At 53.3% G+C, this 18601-nt stretch overlaps 2 protein-coding genes across 8 annotated transcripts in view; both read left to right on the top strand.

Moving 5' to 3' along the window:
* Positions 1–6447, top strand: part of RANBP17 (RAN binding protein 17) — a 313454-nt gene extending 307007 nt beyond the window's left edge. For 5 of the 7 annotated variants that reach the window (XM_027084317.1, XM_027084315.1, XM_027084320.1 and 2 more), the window contains 3 exons: positions 1078–1176; positions 3059–3186; positions 5193–5619. In XM_027084317.1, the coding sequence (XP_026940118.1) occupies positions 1078–1176; positions 3059–3186; positions 5193–5289 (324 nt within the window). In that variant the 3' untranslated portion in view covers positions 5290–5619. Of the gene's footprint in view, positions 1–1077; positions 1177–3058; positions 3187–5192 lie in introns of those variants that run through there. The other 2 variants (XM_027084318.1, XR_003428271.1) reach the window with 2 other exon arrangements.
* A 9310-nt stretch (positions 6448–15757) lies between these two features.
* Positions 15758–18522, top strand: TLX3 (T cell leukemia homeobox 3). The gene is made up of 3 exons (XM_027084430.1): positions 15758–16254; positions 16610–16853; positions 17781–18522. Exons 1-3 carry the CDS (start codon positions 15834–15836, stop codon positions 17989–17991), a joined length of 876 nt encoding a protein of 291 aa, XP_026940231.1. The 5' UTR covers positions 15758–15833; the 3' UTR covers positions 17992–18522.
* Positions 18523–18601: the final 79 nt, after the last annotated feature.

Below are 18601 nucleotides of genomic sequence, written 5' to 3'. Positions count from 1 at the left end.
CTCCCTCCTTGACTGTCACCTGCACAGTACACGTTCCAAATGTCCCCAGAGAGAGATTTCTTAAGTACAAATCTGAGCATGTCTCTCCTTTGCTGCAAACCCATCATTGGCTCCCACTGCCAGATTCTTCATCGCGGTCTTCCAGCCTACACTGGGGTCTTGCTTCTGGCCTGCCTCTCTTCTGCCACACTGCATTCCTCACCACTGTAGAACCCACTGTGTTCTTTCCCAGACTCCTTTTTTTGCCACCGTCTCTGCTTAGAACACATTTATGGTGAACTCCATAAACATGACCTTCTCTGTGGAGCCTTCCCTGATTCTCAGGGACCCAGAAGCATCCCTCTTTCCACTGCATGCCCACAGCAACTTAGCCCAGCCTAGTGCCTGTTATCTCTGTGCTGAGTAGTCTGCCCCAGGGAGTTTTTAGCTCCTCAAGGATGGAAGTTGTGGTAGATGCCTGTGTTCTCTTACCGCCTCCCAGGTGTCTTGAAGAATTGGAACTTAAGAAAACGGATGAGTATGAAATGTAGGCGTGAAGTGAGTAAATGAGTGAATTAGTGTATGAGGAGTGAATGAGAAGACTTTAACAGCCTGAGCCCGCAGGAAACGTGACTTCCAGCATTACCTGGCATGTGCCCCATTTCTCCCTCTTGTCTGAGAGGAGTCATGGAGAGAGATTGCCCCTCCACAGCTTGGCGTCTTTGGTGAAATGAGAGGCAGAAAGAAAGGTGAGCTGGGCTTTTGCCTGGTGACCTAGTATAGAGGAAAGCACATCAGGGTTGAGAGGCAGGGACTGATCCTCTTGGCTCTGTGGCCCCTGACTTCTGCCCACCCAGAAGGTTCTCACCAAAGGTTTCGGTGGTGGGAACTCTTCCTCAGGGAGCTGAGAGTCTTTGCCAAGAGTTCCTACAGCAGCATCGTAGGCTTCCAGAGTCAAAGCTGTTTGTTTGTCCAGGAAGCACCTTCATGTCTGGTGGCAAGATGTGGGGATAGAAGGTGAGCACATAGAAGGCCTGGGACTGGGGGGGGGAACTCTGAGCCAGCACATCAGTGTCTTCATGTGACTCTGTCTTCTAGATGATGTCTGTCCTCATGAATACCATTGTCTTTGAAGACTGTCGGAACCAGTGGTCGGTATCCAGGCCTCTCCTGGGGCTCATCCTGCTCAACGAGAAGGTGAGTGCGGTTGCAGGAAGGTCCGCAGGAGGCGACCACTGGGAAGAGGGAGCAGCTGTACACCAGGCCAAGCTGTGACAAAGACAGGGAAGCCAACCGAGCTTGAGCTGGGACCTTGAGCACGCGGGACAAGGCCATATTCCCCCAGAGGCCTCAGATCTCCTTCAGTTAAGTAGAGGCCTCACACTAGCTTTTCTGGCATCTGGAGCCCTGCACTGGACAGGTAGTGTGCTCAGCAGTGCTTCCAGCACACCCTCACTCCCCTCCCTGTTCCAGCAGATTGTGGGCAACAACGCCTTTTGCCCCTTCCTAGGCCTCCCTTCCTTTGTGGGATCCCCACTGCCCTCAGTGGTAGCAGTAGCCCCTCAGGGCCAAACACAGGGGCAGCACCCTTCATCCGGAGCACAAGTCTCCAGTCCTTAAGTGCACGCACCACTCTGGGCTGCCTCCCAAGTTCTCCAGCTTCCCCTTGAACCCACCCCTGTCTCCCCAGCAGTCAGTAGGAACAGTACATTACTGCTCGGGAGAATGAATTGTCTATACAATAAGAGAGTACTGGGGAAAAAGACAGTGAGATTAGAGGCAGCCGCATACATTAAAATTCAAACTGAAATCCCAGCCTTGGAAGGAAACTAATAGAAGAAGAAAATATATCAAAAAGAGAAGAGCTGTCTCATCATTCACCTGGGCTGAAGTATCCAATTTTAGCCACATTCAATAGCACTGTCATTCATCTTCCCTCAGTGTTATTGTGATTTAAATCCAAGCTCTATAAAAGAGAGCAGTTCTTTTAAAATGATTGAGAGGGAATAAGGGCAAATTCAGTGTTTAGAAAAAGCTTATGACATCACAATATTATACTTTACTGATGGAGGTAATATTTCATGGTTTGGGATGAAAAACTAATAATTTTCTATTTGGTGTGAGTCACTGCATCATTATAAAAGGGAAAAATAAGTAGTTTTGTGCATTCCCAGTCTTGTTCGGGAAGACATTGTGGTTTAAGTGTAATGCCTCTGATATATAGTATTTAAGTATTAGTCTGACTACATATTAATTATGTGTGTTTTTGATGTGAGCTGTTTTAATGTATGATGGAAATTAAATATCGTGCTGTTTGGGCTTGGAAGGATAAACACGACTGGCAAAATGTTGTCTTTGTGCTGAAATTAGGCTGTTTCCAATGATTAGGAGCTGCTTTTAGCATAAGAGTTTGTGTGTATAAAAGCCCACAGACATCAGCAAAGAAGAAAGGGCTGTGCAGTTCTTTGTGACCAGGTGTGACAGGTGTTCTTCTTAGTGCCAGAAAGCTCTCCCAGGACTAAGCAAGTCCCTGTAGTACCCCACCTCAGCAGAACAGACCCATCCTAACTCAGGAGGACAAGGACTTGGAACAAAGCCTGGGGTCGTTTGAGGGGTAGTTCACTGAAGCCACCGAAGACGAAGAGGCCTGAGGAGGGACCCTGGGCTTGGTCGCCCAAAGTGCTCCTTGGGCATTTCTAGTTCATTTCTTCCCCTCGGCCTAAGAGGTCCTTCCTCTTTCAGCCTTTCTGTGATTATTGTTGATGAGACTCAGGAAGACCTTTATGTGCTTGGTCCCCCACAGAGGAGGCGAGAACTCCATCAGCCTAAATTGTCCCATGACAATAAAGCAACTGTAGGAAGAGATTTTTATGAGAAGGGATAATACAGTTTATACTCAGGAATGTCTCTGTTGCTTTGGTTTTCTCTAAAGGCTTAAAGTTCAGAGGGGACCTGGACCAAAGCGCCTTTGAGAGTTAGGAGCCCTGAGCACTTTGGAGGTGGTCTAGCGCTCCCCTACAGCTCTCCTCAGGCCCCAGTGTGGAGCCAGAGTTCTGACACTTGTTCTGTCTCCCAACAGTATTTCAGTGAACTGAGGGCAAGTCTGATAAACAGCCAGCCTCTCCCCAAGCAGGAGGTCCTTGCCCAGTGCTTCAGGAACCTAATGGAAGGAGTGGAGCAGAACCTGTCTGTCAAGAACAGAGACAGGTAAGCAGCGCCCCATAGTTTAGCATCTCTGGGGTAGGTGGACGTCCCGGGATTGCGCTTAACACAGCTCACAACATACTGATGTGGCTTTTCTATCACACCTTGTAATCCTAGACTCAATTTAGTTCCATGCAGTAAATATGACTGGGTAGTTGCTTTCTTCCAAGCGTCACACTAGGCACTGTAGAGCAGCGGTCCCCAACCTTTTTGGCACCAGGGACCAGTTTCGTGGAAGACAATTTTTCCGGTGGGGCGGGGCGGGGGGGATGGTTCAGGCGGTAATGCGAGCAATGGGGATAATGGGGATGAGCGATGGGAATCGGCAGATGAAGCTTCAGTTGCCCGCGGCCCAGGGGTTGGGGACCCCTGCTATAGAGGATGCAGAGATGAATAAAATGCAGCCTTTGCCCTTAAGCAGTTTATAATCCAACAGGAGAGAGAGAGAAAAAATAACTAATTGAAAAGGTTAAAAGAAGGAAAGTTTAGATCTGCTATGAAGGACAAAGAAAGGCCTCCTGGCATTTGAACAAGCATAGGCTTTGAGGTCAGACAGACTCCAATTTAAATTTTATCCCTGCCCTTTATAGGCTGTGTGGCAGTGAGTAAGGCAGTCAAGTTCTCTGATCCTCAGTTTTCTCACCAGTAAAACAGAGAGGATGATAATTGATTGTGACCTTTAAGACAGAATATAGTAAACATGGTACCCAGGACATATGATGCACAGTAAGTAGTTCTTTCCTCTGTCTGACCTTTAAAAGTGGTTGGTTTTGCACGAACAGAGACAGATAAGTTGCCAGTGAGATCCTGATGAGGAAGCCAAACTTACCACCTATGCCTGAATTCACTCATTCATTCATTCATTTAGTTCATAAAATTTTATTAAGAATCTGCTATGTGCCAGGCACTGGGGATACCACTGAGGAACTAATTGTTCCAGGTTTTTGCCCTCACGGAGCTTCTAGTGGAAGAGACAGGCATAATGAATGATGGAGAGACAAAATGTTTTCTGAAAAAAAAATAATAGTAATACTTGCCTCATCCTTTTATAAAAGTGGTAGCATTCAAACACTGCGCCATTTGAAATGCATATTATTAATCATCCCGATGGCCACAAGCCAAAACCTGGGCTTTGGTAATACAAGGCCAAGTCGGATGGGCTCTGTGGACGTGTTCCCTTGACTGCTTGTTCTGAGCCAAGATCCTCTATCAGGCAAAAAGGGGCAGCCTCCAGGGCTAGCAGGAGAAGAGGCTTCATGAAGGAAGAGGGGACCCTTCCCTACATGCCTCGGGGGGAAATTGCTTCACCTGAGGCTTGGGAATTTGAGTATTGCCTCCTGAGCGGCTCTGTGAAATGGTGTCAGACAAGCTCCTCGTTTAGTGAGTACTAGCTAGCAAGGACTGCGTGTTTTCCACGTGCCGGGCAGGATGTTGCGCACTTACAGGCATCGTCTCACTTGACTCAGTAAACTCTCCCTTCCCGCAATCCCGTAAGCTAGCCACTCATGTGGGGCATCAAGACAAGAGATCACCCAGCTTAGAAGTGATGGGGCCAGGATGTGAGCCCAGGTAGTCGTACCCAGTGCCCCCTCTTTGTGAAGCACTTAGTATCTGCAAATGAGGATACTGACACCTACTTTGGAGAAGACTTGTGATGATGAAACGAATTTATATGTAAACTCAACCAGTGCCAGGCACATAAGCTTTTGTTCTTTTCTTTATATTCCTTACCATCTATAATGTAATTTGACTTTTAAAAATAATTTTTAAATAGTATAACCACAGAATGCACCCCTCGAAATGGTCAGAGTGTATTTGCTGGTAACCCTTGTCTTCCGGGAGGGGAAGGAGGAGGGCATGCTGCTGGCAGAGCAGTAGTAGTCGGTGAAATGGGAGGAAGGAGCTCAGCCAGCACCTAGGCCGTCTCCAGGGTCCTGAACTCCGCCACCAGAGCTTCACACAGCCTCAGCCTTGCCACTGCCCTCAGCCCTTTCTTACTCTTTCCACAGGTTCACCCAGAACCTCTCGGTCTTCAGAAGAGATGTGGCAGAGGCCCTGCGCAGTGATGGCAGCACCGAACCGTGCAGTCTGGACATGATGAGCTGACCCGACTTCTGACCGTGTGCCGAGCAGCTTTTATCAAGAGACTTGTGGGTCTGGATCCCAGGACAGTGATGTTGGCTAGCCCAGGGGAATCTATTTTTCAAAACAAACAAACAACAACAACAAGAGTCCTACCTTTTTATAAGCCTGGCCTAATTGTAAGAATTTATAATAGCGCACAAACAATGTAAATTCAGTCTTTGCACTGAAAAAGCAAAAGATGTGTTTTCAGTCTTTCTATAAAATATCATTTATCTTTGTTCTTATAATGCTCTGAAAGGGTGTAGAGACAATATTTAACCAAAGAATATAATAAACCAGGTTTACGCCTAAGTGTGTACTAGTTAATGGTTCTGCAGTCAAGGTTGTGAATTTGTGAGAGATGCAACCTTCAACATAGATCCCGGATTGAGACAAATATACCATTTGAACCTGTTAAATTAGTAGTTTGTTATGAGTCTGGAAAAAGCAGCACTGGGGACTCTGAGCTGTGGGCACTTAGAACGAGCCTGGGAGCCCTCCAGAGCGCCCCACAGGACTGCACACAGCCCTCTCCGCCTCAGCAGCGACTGATAAAGTTGAGAGACGGTAACGCAATTAAATGACTTACAAACAACGTTTGCTCTTCACTGGCATAAATCTGAAGTGGTTTAGTCTAGAAGAATTAAGCTGTGCAATTACTGCCTGCAGAGATATTTCTTCAGAAGGAGTAGGTGGCCCCAGCAAGTAGCTCTGGGTGCTACCAGCACCCAGGCCTGCCTCCATTTAATTTTTAGGAGAAGCTGAGGGTGTCCAGTCAAAATACAGATTCAAAGCAGCTCTGCCTTCTTGGGCCACCCAAAACAGTTCTAGGTGCTAAAGTACAGATTTTCAGAGGATGAGGATCAGTTGGTTTTCATCCTTCCACAAAAACTCTTACTACTGTGGGGATTGCAGCTCGGCCCAAACCCAGGACAAGGAGGAAGCCTTTCCAGTTTGTGAGGGACTGGAGCTAGGCTATTAATTTGAGATTGCCACTGTCAGATGGCTTTGTTGTCTCACTGCTCCGTCTTCATGGCTCAGGCTTGTAGTAAATATTGTTCCCTTTATTTCTGATAAGACACGAAAGGTTGGCCTTACTGTTGAAGAAGAAGTAAATGTACAAGCTCCTGTTAGAATCTCGTTTCTCAGACTAGTATTTCTTGAAAACTTTCTTGATAGCTGAGTTTTACAACAGGCTTGTCACAGAAAAGCAAAGTCACCCAAGTTTATCTCAAAATGTTTGTCTTCCGTGTGTGAACCCAGGAAATCAGGGAAAAGTGTGTTCTAGGTAGGGTTACTTCTGGTATCTAATGGAGAAGGAAGCCTCAGCCTTACACTTGGTTTCATTAGCAGTGGGATAAATTTCCACAAGAAGGCAAATTCTGAACTTCATAAAACCTCAACTGTTTAGAGAAGTCTGACTTGAGAATTTTCTCTTTCTCATGGGCTTATTACTGTACACTACTCAGCCCCAAAAATATCCTTCATAGAAGACCTATCCCCTTCTGACACTGTTTTTTGGTTTGTTTGTTTTTTGTTTTTGTTTTTGAAAAAGGTCCAAGACCTGGGAGTTCCCTAGTGGCCTAGTGGTTAGGATTCCGGGCTTTCACTGCCATGGCCCGGCTTCAACCCCTGGTCGGGGAACTAAGATCCTGCAAGCCGCGTGGCGTGGCCAAAATAAATAAATAAATAAAAAGGTCCAAGACCTAAAAGCACCGTATTATTTGCATTAAAATGCTCACAAGAAAATCACCATGTGTACTTGCTTTTCTTGACCACATCGCCAAAGGTTGCCTGGTGGTTTCTCCCCAGCCAGGAAAGGCTCTGTCTTGGCCTTGGAGAGCTGCTGGGGAGGAGGACTTGTCAGGCCTGCCCCAGCCCCACTTGAGCAGGGCCTGCTCATGGCGCCGGGGTGTGCAGAGCACACGGAGAGGCAGCGCGCGCAGCAGGGAACAGACTCAGCGAAGCGATGGAACGTCTGCCGTGCCCTCCTCATCTGACCTCTCACTTAGTCCTCACAATAGCCCTGTGAAGGTGGACAGCATACTCCCACTTTTCAGATGAGGAAGCTGAGGCGTAAAGGTGGTACACAGCTTACACTGGTCACACGGGCAGGATTTGACCCCAGGTCTGTGTCACCTCAAAGGAATTCCTGGCCTCTCCAAGACCTGTATTTGAGAATGGTGAGTTGAAACCAGTTACTGTTTACATCCATTTCCATGTGTTTTTCAGAACTCTGGTGCTGTGTAACAAACGACCCCAACATGCAGTGGCTTAGAGCAACACTGCTCATCTCACAGTTCCTGTGAGGGTCTCCCAGGCTGCAGCCAGCATGGTGGGCCAGGGCCCTGATCGTCACCAGGCTTGCCCAGAAAGGACCTGCTTCCAGCCCCCTCGTGGCTATTGGCAGGAGTCGGCTCCTCGCGGGTTGGTGGACCGAGCCCCAGCTCCTCGCCAAGTGGCCTTTGCACAGGGCGGCTCACAGCTTGGCATCTCGCTTTACCAGAGCAAGAGAGAGAGAAGCACAGCAGTCTGGAAGTCTCAGCCTCTCATAACCTGATCGCAGAGGGGCCACGCATCATTTTTCCTGTGTTCTCTTCATTGGAAGTAAATCACTGGACCAGCCCACACCCAAGGGCAGGGGTTACACAGAGGCGGGAGGCAGGGGTCTTCGGGAACCATGTTCAAAGCCACCTGCCACGACTCTTACCTGGCCTTTGCTGGAGAGGTTGAGTTTGGCTACAGGTTTCTCCCCTGAGACCTGGAAAGGAATCCTGATTCTCCTTGGAGAGCTAAGTTCCGTTCTGTGCCCTTTCTGAGGGAGGAGGAGGGAGTGGGGAAGCTGGGGTGTTTGCAGAGCACATCAGACTGCACACTCACCACCTGACCCAGCGGGTCCTGGTTTGGAACTGCGCCCCACCCGCTCAGGCCAGCCTGGCCAGAGTCGGCCTTGGTGAGGGACTGCGGGGGCTCCAGGGGAAAGCTGGGGTCCCCCGTGGGAGTTCTCTGCAGGCTCATCCTATCCCAAGGGTAAAACAGGCACTCAAGGGCACACCCAATCTTGCGGAGCCTGCACAAAAGAGAGCTAGTTGGATCTGTTACAGAGTGGTCCCCAACCTTTTTGGCACCAGGGACTGGTTTCATGGAAGACAGTTTTTCCACCGTCGGCGGTTGCGGGGTGGGGGGGGGGGTGTGGGGGGGGCGCGGGGGGGTGTTTCAGGAGGTAACACGAGCGATGGGGGGCGGCAGAGGAAGCTTCGCTCGCTCCCCCGCCGCTCACCTCCTGCTGTGCGGCCCGGTTCCTAACAGGCTGTGGCCCGGACCGGTATTGGTCCGTGGCCTGGGGGATGGGGACCCCTGTGTTACATGCTCCAGTCAGATCGCAGGTGAATGTGACTTACACTCAGCAACAGGAAAAAATACATGATCCTGGCAGTTCCTCGGGGTCTACCACCTACCCACAGCATCTGGCCCAGAGCAAGGAGGAGAGGAATGCGCGGGCCGCTGCCGGCGCACCTCGCCCTTCTGATGAGCTTCTAGCAGGCGAACAGGTCTCGTCCACGCTGTGCGGGGCTCGAGGTCAAGCCAACAGCTTCAGCTGATAGTCAAGCAAGAAACAGTTTGAAGGTATTATGACCGCACGACTTCTGCCTTCTCCACTGACTTGAGAACCTGACGCCTGAGAGCTGTATCCTGCTTGTGGTCTAGATGTCTCTGTGTTTTCTGTGCTTTCCAATCAGGCTTCTCTAGAACAGGGGATGGGGGTGCTGCACCGTGTGATGATCGGAGCAGCCAGAAAAGCCCTGTTGGCCCCTGGCCTCCCTTCCACTGGCCCTGCCAACCTAGAAGTGCCTTTGGGTTACGGTACTGGAAGCCCCTGTGGACATGTGCAACTGACCTGGCACTGGCTGTGAGCTGAGCTCAGTGACTGAGTTAACTACCAACAGAGCTGAGCGTGAGAACAAAGAACAGGGTAGGTTTGGTGAGAGAAACTGGGGAAAGTGGAAGAGCTGGCACACGGGAGCCTTGTCCAAATGGAGGCCAGTCCAGCAGTGTAGGCGAGGCAGCATTTGAGAGAACCCAGCACCTTATGGCGAGGAGGCAAAGAGCGCCTGGAGAGCAGGGCGGGGCAGAGTACAGAGGGAGACAGTGAAAGTCCCAAGATGAGCATTAAACAACTGGAACCACCATCATTTAATGAGCACCCACGAGGCACTGCAAATCATGATCTCATTTAAATGTAATGCTTACCAATAAGAAAGTCAAGTAAGTATTGATATTATCCTCATTTTAGAGATGAAGAAACTGAGACTAAAAGACTGACCCGAGCCACACAGCTAAAAAGTGGACGAGCCAGGATTCAAAGTCAGGTCAGCCTGACTCCAAAACTCATGTTTCTTTTCCACTAACATCCCTTAAGCTAGGTACTTCACCACTGGGCTTTGGAGACAGTTGGGTGGGGAGGTGCCTATGGACCCACCGGGACCCCCAGATGGGGCTGATCACTCCCCAAGAAAGGCCAGTCCCACAGGGCCCCTTGTGTGCTGTGTCTGTGGCTCCTGCCACAGATTCATCCTCCTCCCTGAACTTTATAAAATCATTCTTGAGACTTTTTAATGTTTTATTGAGGTGTAAGTTTACAATGACAGCAAACCTTTCAAACTACAGCAAGAGTAACCTGCCTCCTTGGCGTATTAAAAAATAATGTTAGTGTGGGTTTTTACATCCCATAGGTTGGATTGCTGCTAAGAGTGCTTCCTTGACAAGATTCTTTTTGAGGTTTACAGAAAGCGTAATAAAATATGTAAGTTACATTCCCACAAACAAAAGCTATAACATAAGTTATTTATAAGCGTGAGATACAAACAGTATCACGATAAATAAACCATAAGGGTACCTGCAACATCCATCTTAATGTAATTTGCCCAACAAAAGTGTTGAAACGAAGTCGAATTTAGTAGAGAAATCTGTCAGGAAGAAAGGAAAGTTGTAAAACACAAAATGGGGACAATGGCTGATGGGGTGGGAACAAACAAGGGCATGAGATCGGGTGTGAAGGCACCTCAGAAGGCCACGGCTGTGCCTGCCCTCGGTGCCTGCCCTCGCCCCCTGAGCCCGCGTGCTCCCAGCAAGCCCTGCTACCCACAGGCGCATGTGTCACCAGCCCACACAAGGGAAGGAATCTCCCCTCCCCTCCCGCTTCCTGTCTTATACCCTCTCTCCTAACCCCCAGCCCTTTGGCAGCTCCCTCAGGCTGCTGCCAGCCTCCCTGCCAGGCTGGGCCATCCTCGAGGCCAGGGCCTGGGTCTGACTCAGCACAAGGATCCTGGAGATCATTCGTTCGCTCATTCATTCACCTACCACAGATAAAGCAGTGAACGAGGCAGAGTCTCTGCCTTCAGAGAGCTGGTGAGCAGGGGAAATAAGATGGGTTCCAAAGGCAACGAGGCAATGATGAAAATAAACAGGGATAGACAGTGGCTGGGGGAGAGGAGGGCTGCTTTAGAGGATGGGCAGAGAAGCAAGAGGTGGCCTGGGCCCTAAAAGGTGGAAAGGCAGGGCTTCCCTGGTGGCACAGTGGTTGAGGGTCCGCCTGCCGATGCAGGGGACACGGGTTCGTGCCCCGGTCTGGGAAGATCCCACGTGCCGCGAGGCGGCTGGGCCCGTGAGCCATGGCCGCTGAGCCTGCGCGTCCGGAGCCTGTGCTCCGCAATGGGAGAGGCCACAACAGTGAGAGGCCCGCATACCGCAAAAACAAAAACAAAAACAAACAAAAAAGGTGGAAAGGCACCAGCCGTGGGCGGAGCTGGGGGAGGCGAGTGCTGAACTGAGTACAGGCGAATTACTGGACACACTTCTGACCCCTTCTTCCCTATCCCTCGTCTGACCTTGCTGTGTGCTATTCAGTTTAATACCGCAAACTCTTAATGACCATCCAGTGGGCCCTGGGCCAGACCCAGGACATGAACTTGAACGCCACCAACACCATTCTGCCCTGGAGGTACTCCTGGAACAGTGGGGGACACAGAAGTGAGCCCACTGTGGCCGCCCTCACGCCGCTCCTGGGATCCTTCCCCTAGACCACCCACTGATTTCCTATGACTTCGAATCCTTACTACGTGCTCCCACAGCAAAAATGGGGGTATGAGGTAAAGGGAAAAGCACGGGCTTTGGAGTCAAGACAGTCCTGGGTTCCAATCCCAGCTCCAGCCCTTCCCCACCGCACGCCCTCTAGTCCTCCCCATCGGGTGAGGCAGCGATGAAGAGCTCAGACTGTATTACTCCCACTATCAGATGGGGAAATGGAGACCCAAAGTTGGGACATGGTCCAGAAAATTGGAGTATGTGCTCAGTAAATACCTGAATAAATGAATGGATGAGTGAATAAGTTTGGGCAGGGTGTCTTTAGAGCCTTCCATCGTGAGAAATAGAAGGGCCCCTAGAGACTCCAAACTAGGGGGTGTGAACTAAGGATGGAGGGTGGGCAGGTAAGCAACCTGGGACATGGCATGTGTGCCAACTTGATGTGTTTGTGTCTTTGTCTATGGAAGTGGTCCATAATATTTTCATCTATCTTGCAAATTCGGTTGCTGACCCAAATATGTTTAAGAGCCCTGATTCAAACCCTATCCCATTTTACAGACAGGGAAATTGATTCCCAGTTTACACAGGAAGTCGGCGGTAGAGTGAGCCCGAACTGGGTCCTCCTGCATGTGGACAACTGGAAATGCTGACATCCTGACTCTCATCCCTAAATCCCTCCTCTGTCTCCTATATGACACCCAGCAAGACCTCCAGCAGTGCTATCCCTTCTCCCATCTTCTCCATCGGGAGGAGGAGAGGATACACTGCATCCTGGAAGTCTTTCTGGCCTCATGAGTCTGGGCCACCAGCTCCCAGTTCTTAGAGATTTTCTCATCTGTGTGTGTGTGTGTGTGTGTGTGTGTGTGTGTGTGTGTGCGCGTGTGTGTGTGTGTATCTCCATCTCTGTCATTGTTCAGTTGATAGAAGGTAAGAATGGACAGCAAAAAATTACAATTTCAGGAACACTAAATACATATCAAACAATATTTGGCCAAAACAGTGCTCAGAGGAGAATGTCTGGCCTTAAATGTATTTAATAAAAAACAAGGAAGAATGACCAAAAGGAACTAAAATTTCACCTCAACAAACAAAGAAGAAATTAACAAATAAAAATAAAACAAACCATTCCTGAAGGAGATGATATTTTAAAAGAGGATAATGAAATAAAAGTCTTTTCTTTAAGACCAGTAAGATAGACAAACCTTTGGCAAATATGATCAAAAGGCACAACTGAGTAACAGTGAGAACGAAATGCAGAGGATGTCAACACAGATTCAACATGGGAGTTTCAAAACAGGAGAGAATCTTCCCACAGTGTTACAACAATGAATTTGAAAACTTGGATGAAATGGGCAATATTCTGGGCACCGGCTTCTGAATTTGAGCAGGCGTCTCAATCACCTGGGGGGCTTGTTAAACACAGAGTGCTGAACCCAACCCCAGGGTTTCTGATTCAGTAGGTCTGGGCTAGGGTCCAAGAATGCGCATTCCTAATGAATTCCCAGGTGAGGCTGATGCCGCTCGTCGGAACACACATGGAAAACGCTGTCCCAGAAACTGCTACCCGCACCATTTACTCCTTTGCCTGAGCTGCCTAACAGCTCTGTTCTGTCTGGGCTGGGAAAGAAGGGGGGTTTGTGCCCAGTGGTCCAAAGCGCCTACTGCTGGATGCCTGAGAAGCCCAGGGTCCCAGGCAGCGGGGCACAGTGAGGTGGAGCCCTTCCCTACCCCAGGCGCTGTGCCGAATGCTTACTTGAACGAGCTCATTCAATCCCACGATGTTGGTACTGATGCTTTACCAGATGGGGAAACTGAGGCACAAAGAGAATTCCCTAGCCCACAGCTGATAAACAGAGGTAGGAATCCAACTCTTAAGCACTGGGCCACTCACCATGCCCTGGGAGCAATGTTGGCCACACCACCCACATCGTCTCCCTATCTCTGCGCCTGCCCACCTACATGTGCAGCGTGGGCCTTGCTATTTCGTGTAACAGAGCCAAGAAGCAGCAAAGACAGGCCTGGGATCCAGGGATCTGGAAGCCAGGAAGGAAGTGGAGCTGCTGGTGGAGAGCCTTCACTGGCCTCTGAGTCAGCGTGAGTCTCAGAACTCAGCCTCAGTCCACTCATCAGGTACAAGATGGGGTTGAGAGCAGCCCTTTCCACACAGGGTTGTCGTGAGGAATAAATAAGTGCCCCAGCCCTTGCCTGGCACGTGCTAAGTTCTCAACTCACAGTTGCTCTACTGTTGCCATTAAAGTTATTATTACATAACCGCCAGAGTGTCTCCCAGGCAATTCCACAGACCTTCTCTCATTTACTTCTCACAGCCACCCTGGGGGTAGCTATTACCCTTTCTGTTTTACAAATAAGGAAAATGAGGCTCCAGGAGATGCAAGAGGGACCCCACAACCCCCAGGCCCCCCAGTGGCAGAGCCTGAGTTAGAAGCAGGAGGCCCCCAGCCCAGAGTAACAGCGAGACTCCATCTGAAGGTCCTGGTCTGCAGAGGGCAGTGGAGGAGGGCTTGCCCAGGGCCCAGGAGCCCTGCTCTCCTCACCCTTCTCTGCCCAGACGCCTCATTCTCCCCACCCAACACTGAGGTTCTGCCAGGGCCAGAGACTTGCCCAAGGTCACAGAGGGGGTGTTGACTCAGGCTTCCAGGCCTTAAGATTGTAAGTCCTGAGGCCTCTCCTTGTTGGGGGCAGATTACTAGATCTAGTAATCTGCTGCCCCCTGCCCTTCCTGGCCCCCTGAGACTGACCCCACCGTAGACAAATACACCTCTCTCTCCAAGATACTGAGCCTCCGCAAATAAAATAAAACCGCAAACAAATAAACAGGAATCTTAAGAATAACACATCAACTGTCACGCTGGGCGGGTGGGGAGGGCAGCCGCAGCTTCCTGTTTCCTGCTACCTGCCAGGCCCTAACCCCGTGCGCTCTCCACATCTCACTCGCTGCTTGCTGCTCGAGACCATCTCGCAATTCACGCATTCCGTTTTACAAACGAGGAAACTAAAGCCTAAAGCTATGAGTCCCTTGCTCAAGGTCACTCGGCTAGGATGTGACCTGGCCCAAATACAAACCCCCTTCTGGCCAATGGAGCATCCCAGCTCTCACCACGTCGGCAAGATGGGGAGCGCAAGGGAGGCCGTGCCAAGCGGTTAGCAGTCAGTTTGCACCTAACGATTTTAGAATTAGCAGGTAGAAAACGATTCTGTAAACCTCCCGTGGGGGGGGGGGGGGGGGGGGGGGGGGGGGGGGCAAGGGGGGTTGACCGCCCTGCACGCCGTCCTGTCACCGGTGGCCCTTGGCCCGCCGGCACAGCCTCCGAGGGCGCGGGCAAAGCAAGGAGTGGTCTCAGCGCCCAGGGTTACCCAAAGAAACCCCGCTATTTGCTCTAAATATGACCCTCCCCCGCCCTTACCCCTCGGTAACCCCAGGTCTCGACACCTGCCGCGCCTCGGGCAGGTCTCCCCGCGGGTCCACAGTCCCGTCCATCCTGCAACGAATTTCGAGGGACCGGATCTCGCTCCCCACCGGGCGACCCCGGGTCCCGTTCAGCCGGGCCTGGCACGCGTGGGCACCTGAGAGTCTCGCCTCGGTCCGCTTGCCGGGTGGGTGCCAGGGAGCGTCTCTAAAGTGGCCGCGGCGCCGCGGCCGAAGCCCGGGCGGGGGTGAATTCTCCCCACGCGGGTCGGTGTCCTCGGGAGCGCGGGGCATGCTCCGGTGCTGTCCTCACCCCGCGCGCAGGCAGCGCACAGCTTGCGCCCCACGGTGCGCCCCTTTCGTTGCTCCCGAGGCGGTGGGGTGTCCAGGACGCTGCCGCGGATTCCGCAGGGTCGTTCCGGAGTTGCAACTCCATTGTAATTGAAAGGATTCATATTGTTTGGGTTTTGCTCAGATGAAAAAAAAAAAATTTGGAAGAAAACGAAACCCCCCTCAGCAAATGACAATTTCACCAGCAGAGCGCCCTGCCCGCCCCGCTCGGCGGCGGGGAAGCTGCCCCAGCCGGGAGGAGCGGGGAACGTCTCCTAATTGCAGCTTCGTTAGATTTCGGGTTTGGGAGGCTGTGGTTCGGGCGCTAATATCCGCCGCCCATTATCCCGGCTAATAAATTTGACCTATTGTTCGTTTGTTAAAATGATGTCACCTTGGAACAGTCCCTAAGCTCCTATTTCCATGAATTAGGCCTTTATTGAAAGCCAGGAGCCAATGGGAGGAGAGAGGCTTGTTGATCGCAGCCAATGGCTGCGGCGGGAGAGGAATTAGCAGCGGAAACTCCAGGTTCGGTTCAAGAAAGATGACACAGAGCCTGTCGGGCCCGCGCACTCTTGGCAAAGTTTCAGTGCGACGAGAGGCGCCGGGCGCTCCATGGCCGCGCCGTAACGGGGACCCAGCCGCCTCCCCGCCCAGCCCAGCCCAGCCCTTCCGCCCGCCCAGGATGGAGGCGCCAGCCAGCGCGCAGACCCCGCACCCGCACGAGCCCATCAGCTTCGGCATCGACCAGATCCTCAACAGCCCGGACCAGGACAGCGCACCAGCCCCGCGGGGCCCCGACGGCGCCAACTACCTGGGAGGGCCCCCCGGGGGCCGTCCGGGCGCCACATACCCGTCTCTGCCCACCTCCTTTGCCGGCCTCGGCGCGCCCTTCGAGGACGCGGGATCTTACAGTGTCAACCTGAGCCTGGCGCCCGCCGGCGTGATCCGAGTGCCAGCGCACAGGCCGCTGCCCGGGGCCGTGCCGCCGCCTCTGCCTAGCGCGCTGCCTGCCATGCCCTCCGTGCCCACGGTCTCCAGCCTGGGCGGCCTCAATTTCCCCTGGATGGAGAGCAGCCGCCGCTTCGTAAAAGACCGTTTCACAGGTGAGCAGGGTGTCCAAAAACGCGCCGGGCCTCGGCCCTCCCGGGGCCAGAGGCGCCGCGCCCTACGTGCTTCACTCGGGGAAACGGTTCCGGAGGCCCAAGTGCGGTGGAGGCCTCAGCGCCCAGGGCCCCGGGCAACCATAGAGGGGAGAAAAATCAGAGAGTTTGGGGGAAATAAGCCTGTGCCCGGGGAAAGAGGGGGACATCTCCCAACCGGCTTGGTGCCGCTGGGGACCCTCGGGACCAACGAAATAGCGTAGTACTCTGCGCCCCACCGGGCGGCACCGGGTCCGCATGGTGCCTGAACGGCAGTCGAGCTGGGCCGGGCTTCAGGGGGCCTCGTGTGTCTCCGCAGCGGCGGCGGCGCTCACGCCCTTCACCGTGACCCGGCGCATCGGCCACCCTTACCAGAACAGGACGCCGCCCAAGCGTAAGAAGCCGCGCACGTCCTTTTCTCGGGTGCAGATCTGCGAGCTGGAAAAGCGCTTCCACCGCCAGAAGTATCTGGCTTCGGCCGAGAGGGCGGCGCTCGCTAAGTCCCTCAAAATGACGGACGCGCAGGTCAAGACCTGGTTCCAAAACCGGAGGACCAAGTGGCGGTGAGAGAGGCCTGGCCCGGCCCACCTTGCACCGGCCCTTCGCCCGCGCCGTGCCGGATCCTCGCGTTCTCCCCACCCTGCGCTACCCACTACTCGCCCTCCTAGGGCTGCACCTCCCCCCTCCTTCCCAGGTTTTATCTCCCAGCTCGCCCTCCCGCGCGCCTGTCCTCATCCGTGTCTAGAATTCTCCTCCATTCCCATCCCTGTGTCGCTTTCTTGAGCCTCTCCAACTCTCTCGATGTTTTATTCGGTCTCCTGCGCTCGCTCGGTTTCCTCTCACCTGCCCCCCCCAACACCCCACCCCATCCCGGGCCTCTCGCGCTCCGCGAAACCCTCCCGCTTGCCCCCTGCCCTTCCGATTCCCGACAATCCGCGCGGGGCTCCGGGTTCCCGCTCTAGCTCCGCATCCCGACTCCAGCCCTGTTTTTATCCGATCGCTCTTTCGATCCAACCCGTGAACGGCGAAGCGATCGCGTCCTGCAAGAGGGGTTTGAGACAGAGCCTGGGAGAACCGGATGAGGCTGACCGGACCCGGGGACACCGCGAGGTGCAGAGCCTGCCCGCCCACCCGCGGACCCCAGTGACCCGGCTGCCTGTAGGGCCTAGTCAGTTACACACACGCCCTGCCCTTGTTACCCCGCAAAGAAACAATCTTTGTTGTTGGCGAAGCCACAATACCCGGGTGTGCAAGTGGGCGGCGGGCGGAGTTTCCTCCCGGCGATCTCCCCGCGCACAACAAAAACAAACGATCCCAACCCACTCCGCGGACCCGCGGGTCCCCGGCGCACAAGGCCGGCGGGGAAGCCGACTGACTCTGCGCCTCGAGGCTCCCGGCTGGCCTTGGCTCCCGGGCGGGTGGGGGCCCCGCCGGCGGCCCCGCGGTGCCGGGTGCCTGACGGTGCTGTCCCTCTCCCTCCCCCGGTGCAGGCGGCAGACGGCGGAGGAGCGGGAGGCGGAGCGGCAGCAGGCGAGTCGGCTCATGCTGCAGCTGCAACACGACGCCTTCCAAAAGAGCCTCAACGACTCTATCCAGCCCGACCCGCTCTGTCTGCACAACTCTTCGCTGTTTGCTCTGCAGAATCTGCAGCCCTGGGAGGAGGATAGCTCCAAGGTCCCCGCCGTCACCTCTCTGGTGTGAGCCGCCAGCGCGCACCGTCACCAAGTATCGCCGCCCCGACCCGGCGGGGCGCCCCGGCCCCCCAGCCGGTCTGGGGGGGAATCGAGGCCGAGACGGGAAGGGCCAGCCAAGCTCAAGTAGGCCCCGGGGCGCGGCCGCATCCCCGCCGCCTGCGGAGGGGGGCTGGGCCCGGGCTCCGCGCGACTGCACAATCCGAGCCCCCGCCCCGCGCCCAGTCCCGCCCGAGGCCCGGGCCTGACAAAGAAAGCGCCTTACGTTTCTCCGCCCCTCGCCCGCAGCCCCCGGGCCGGGCGCCTGTATTATACTTTGTACTTTTGCCCAAACGTGTAAATAATAAAAGTTTTGGCTTTTTCCTTTAGAAACCGGCCACCTGCTTCCCCCGCGGGGGCCACTGGAGGAGGGGCGGCCGATCAGGCGACTGGGGGAAGCGCCAGGGGCTGGGGCACCCTGCGTTGAGGCTGTGTCCACCCTTCTCCTTTTCCGTTCCTTTTATTTAAGTCGTTTTATTTAATAAAAAAGTTAGCTATTTCACTTAACGCCGCTTTTATTTCGTTTTCGTTCCAATAATGCTTGGCGACCCCCGACCCTGCGCCCCACCCCCTGCGGCGGT

The sequence above is a fragment of the Aethalodelphis obliquidens genome, unplaced genomic scaffold, assembly GCF_003676395.1.
Source record: "Aethalodelphis obliquidens isolate GAN/ISIS:26980383/991018 unplaced genomic scaffold, ASM367639v1 scaffold52, whole genome shotgun sequence".
In the NCBI taxonomy this organism is placed as follows: Eukaryota; Metazoa; Chordata; class Mammalia; order Artiodactyla; family Delphinidae; genus Aethalodelphis; species Aethalodelphis obliquidens.
The sequence above is the reverse complement of the archived record's forward strand: the minus strand, read 5'-3'. Positions and strand labels throughout refer to the sequence as shown.

Coding starts and splice junctions, on each gene's coding strand:
- TLX3 (XM_027084430.1), top strand. CDS start 15,834: ATGGAGGCGCCAGCCAGCGCGCAGACCCCGCACCCGCACGAGCCCATC. Junction 16,255..16,609: donor CGTAAAAGACCGTTTCACAG/GTGAGCAGGGTG, acceptor GTGTCTCCGCAG/CGGCGGCGGCGCTCACGCCC. Junction 16,854..17,780: donor AACCGGAGGACCAAGTGGCG/GTGAGAGAGGCC, acceptor CCCCCGGTGCAG/GCGGCAGACGGCGGAGGAGC.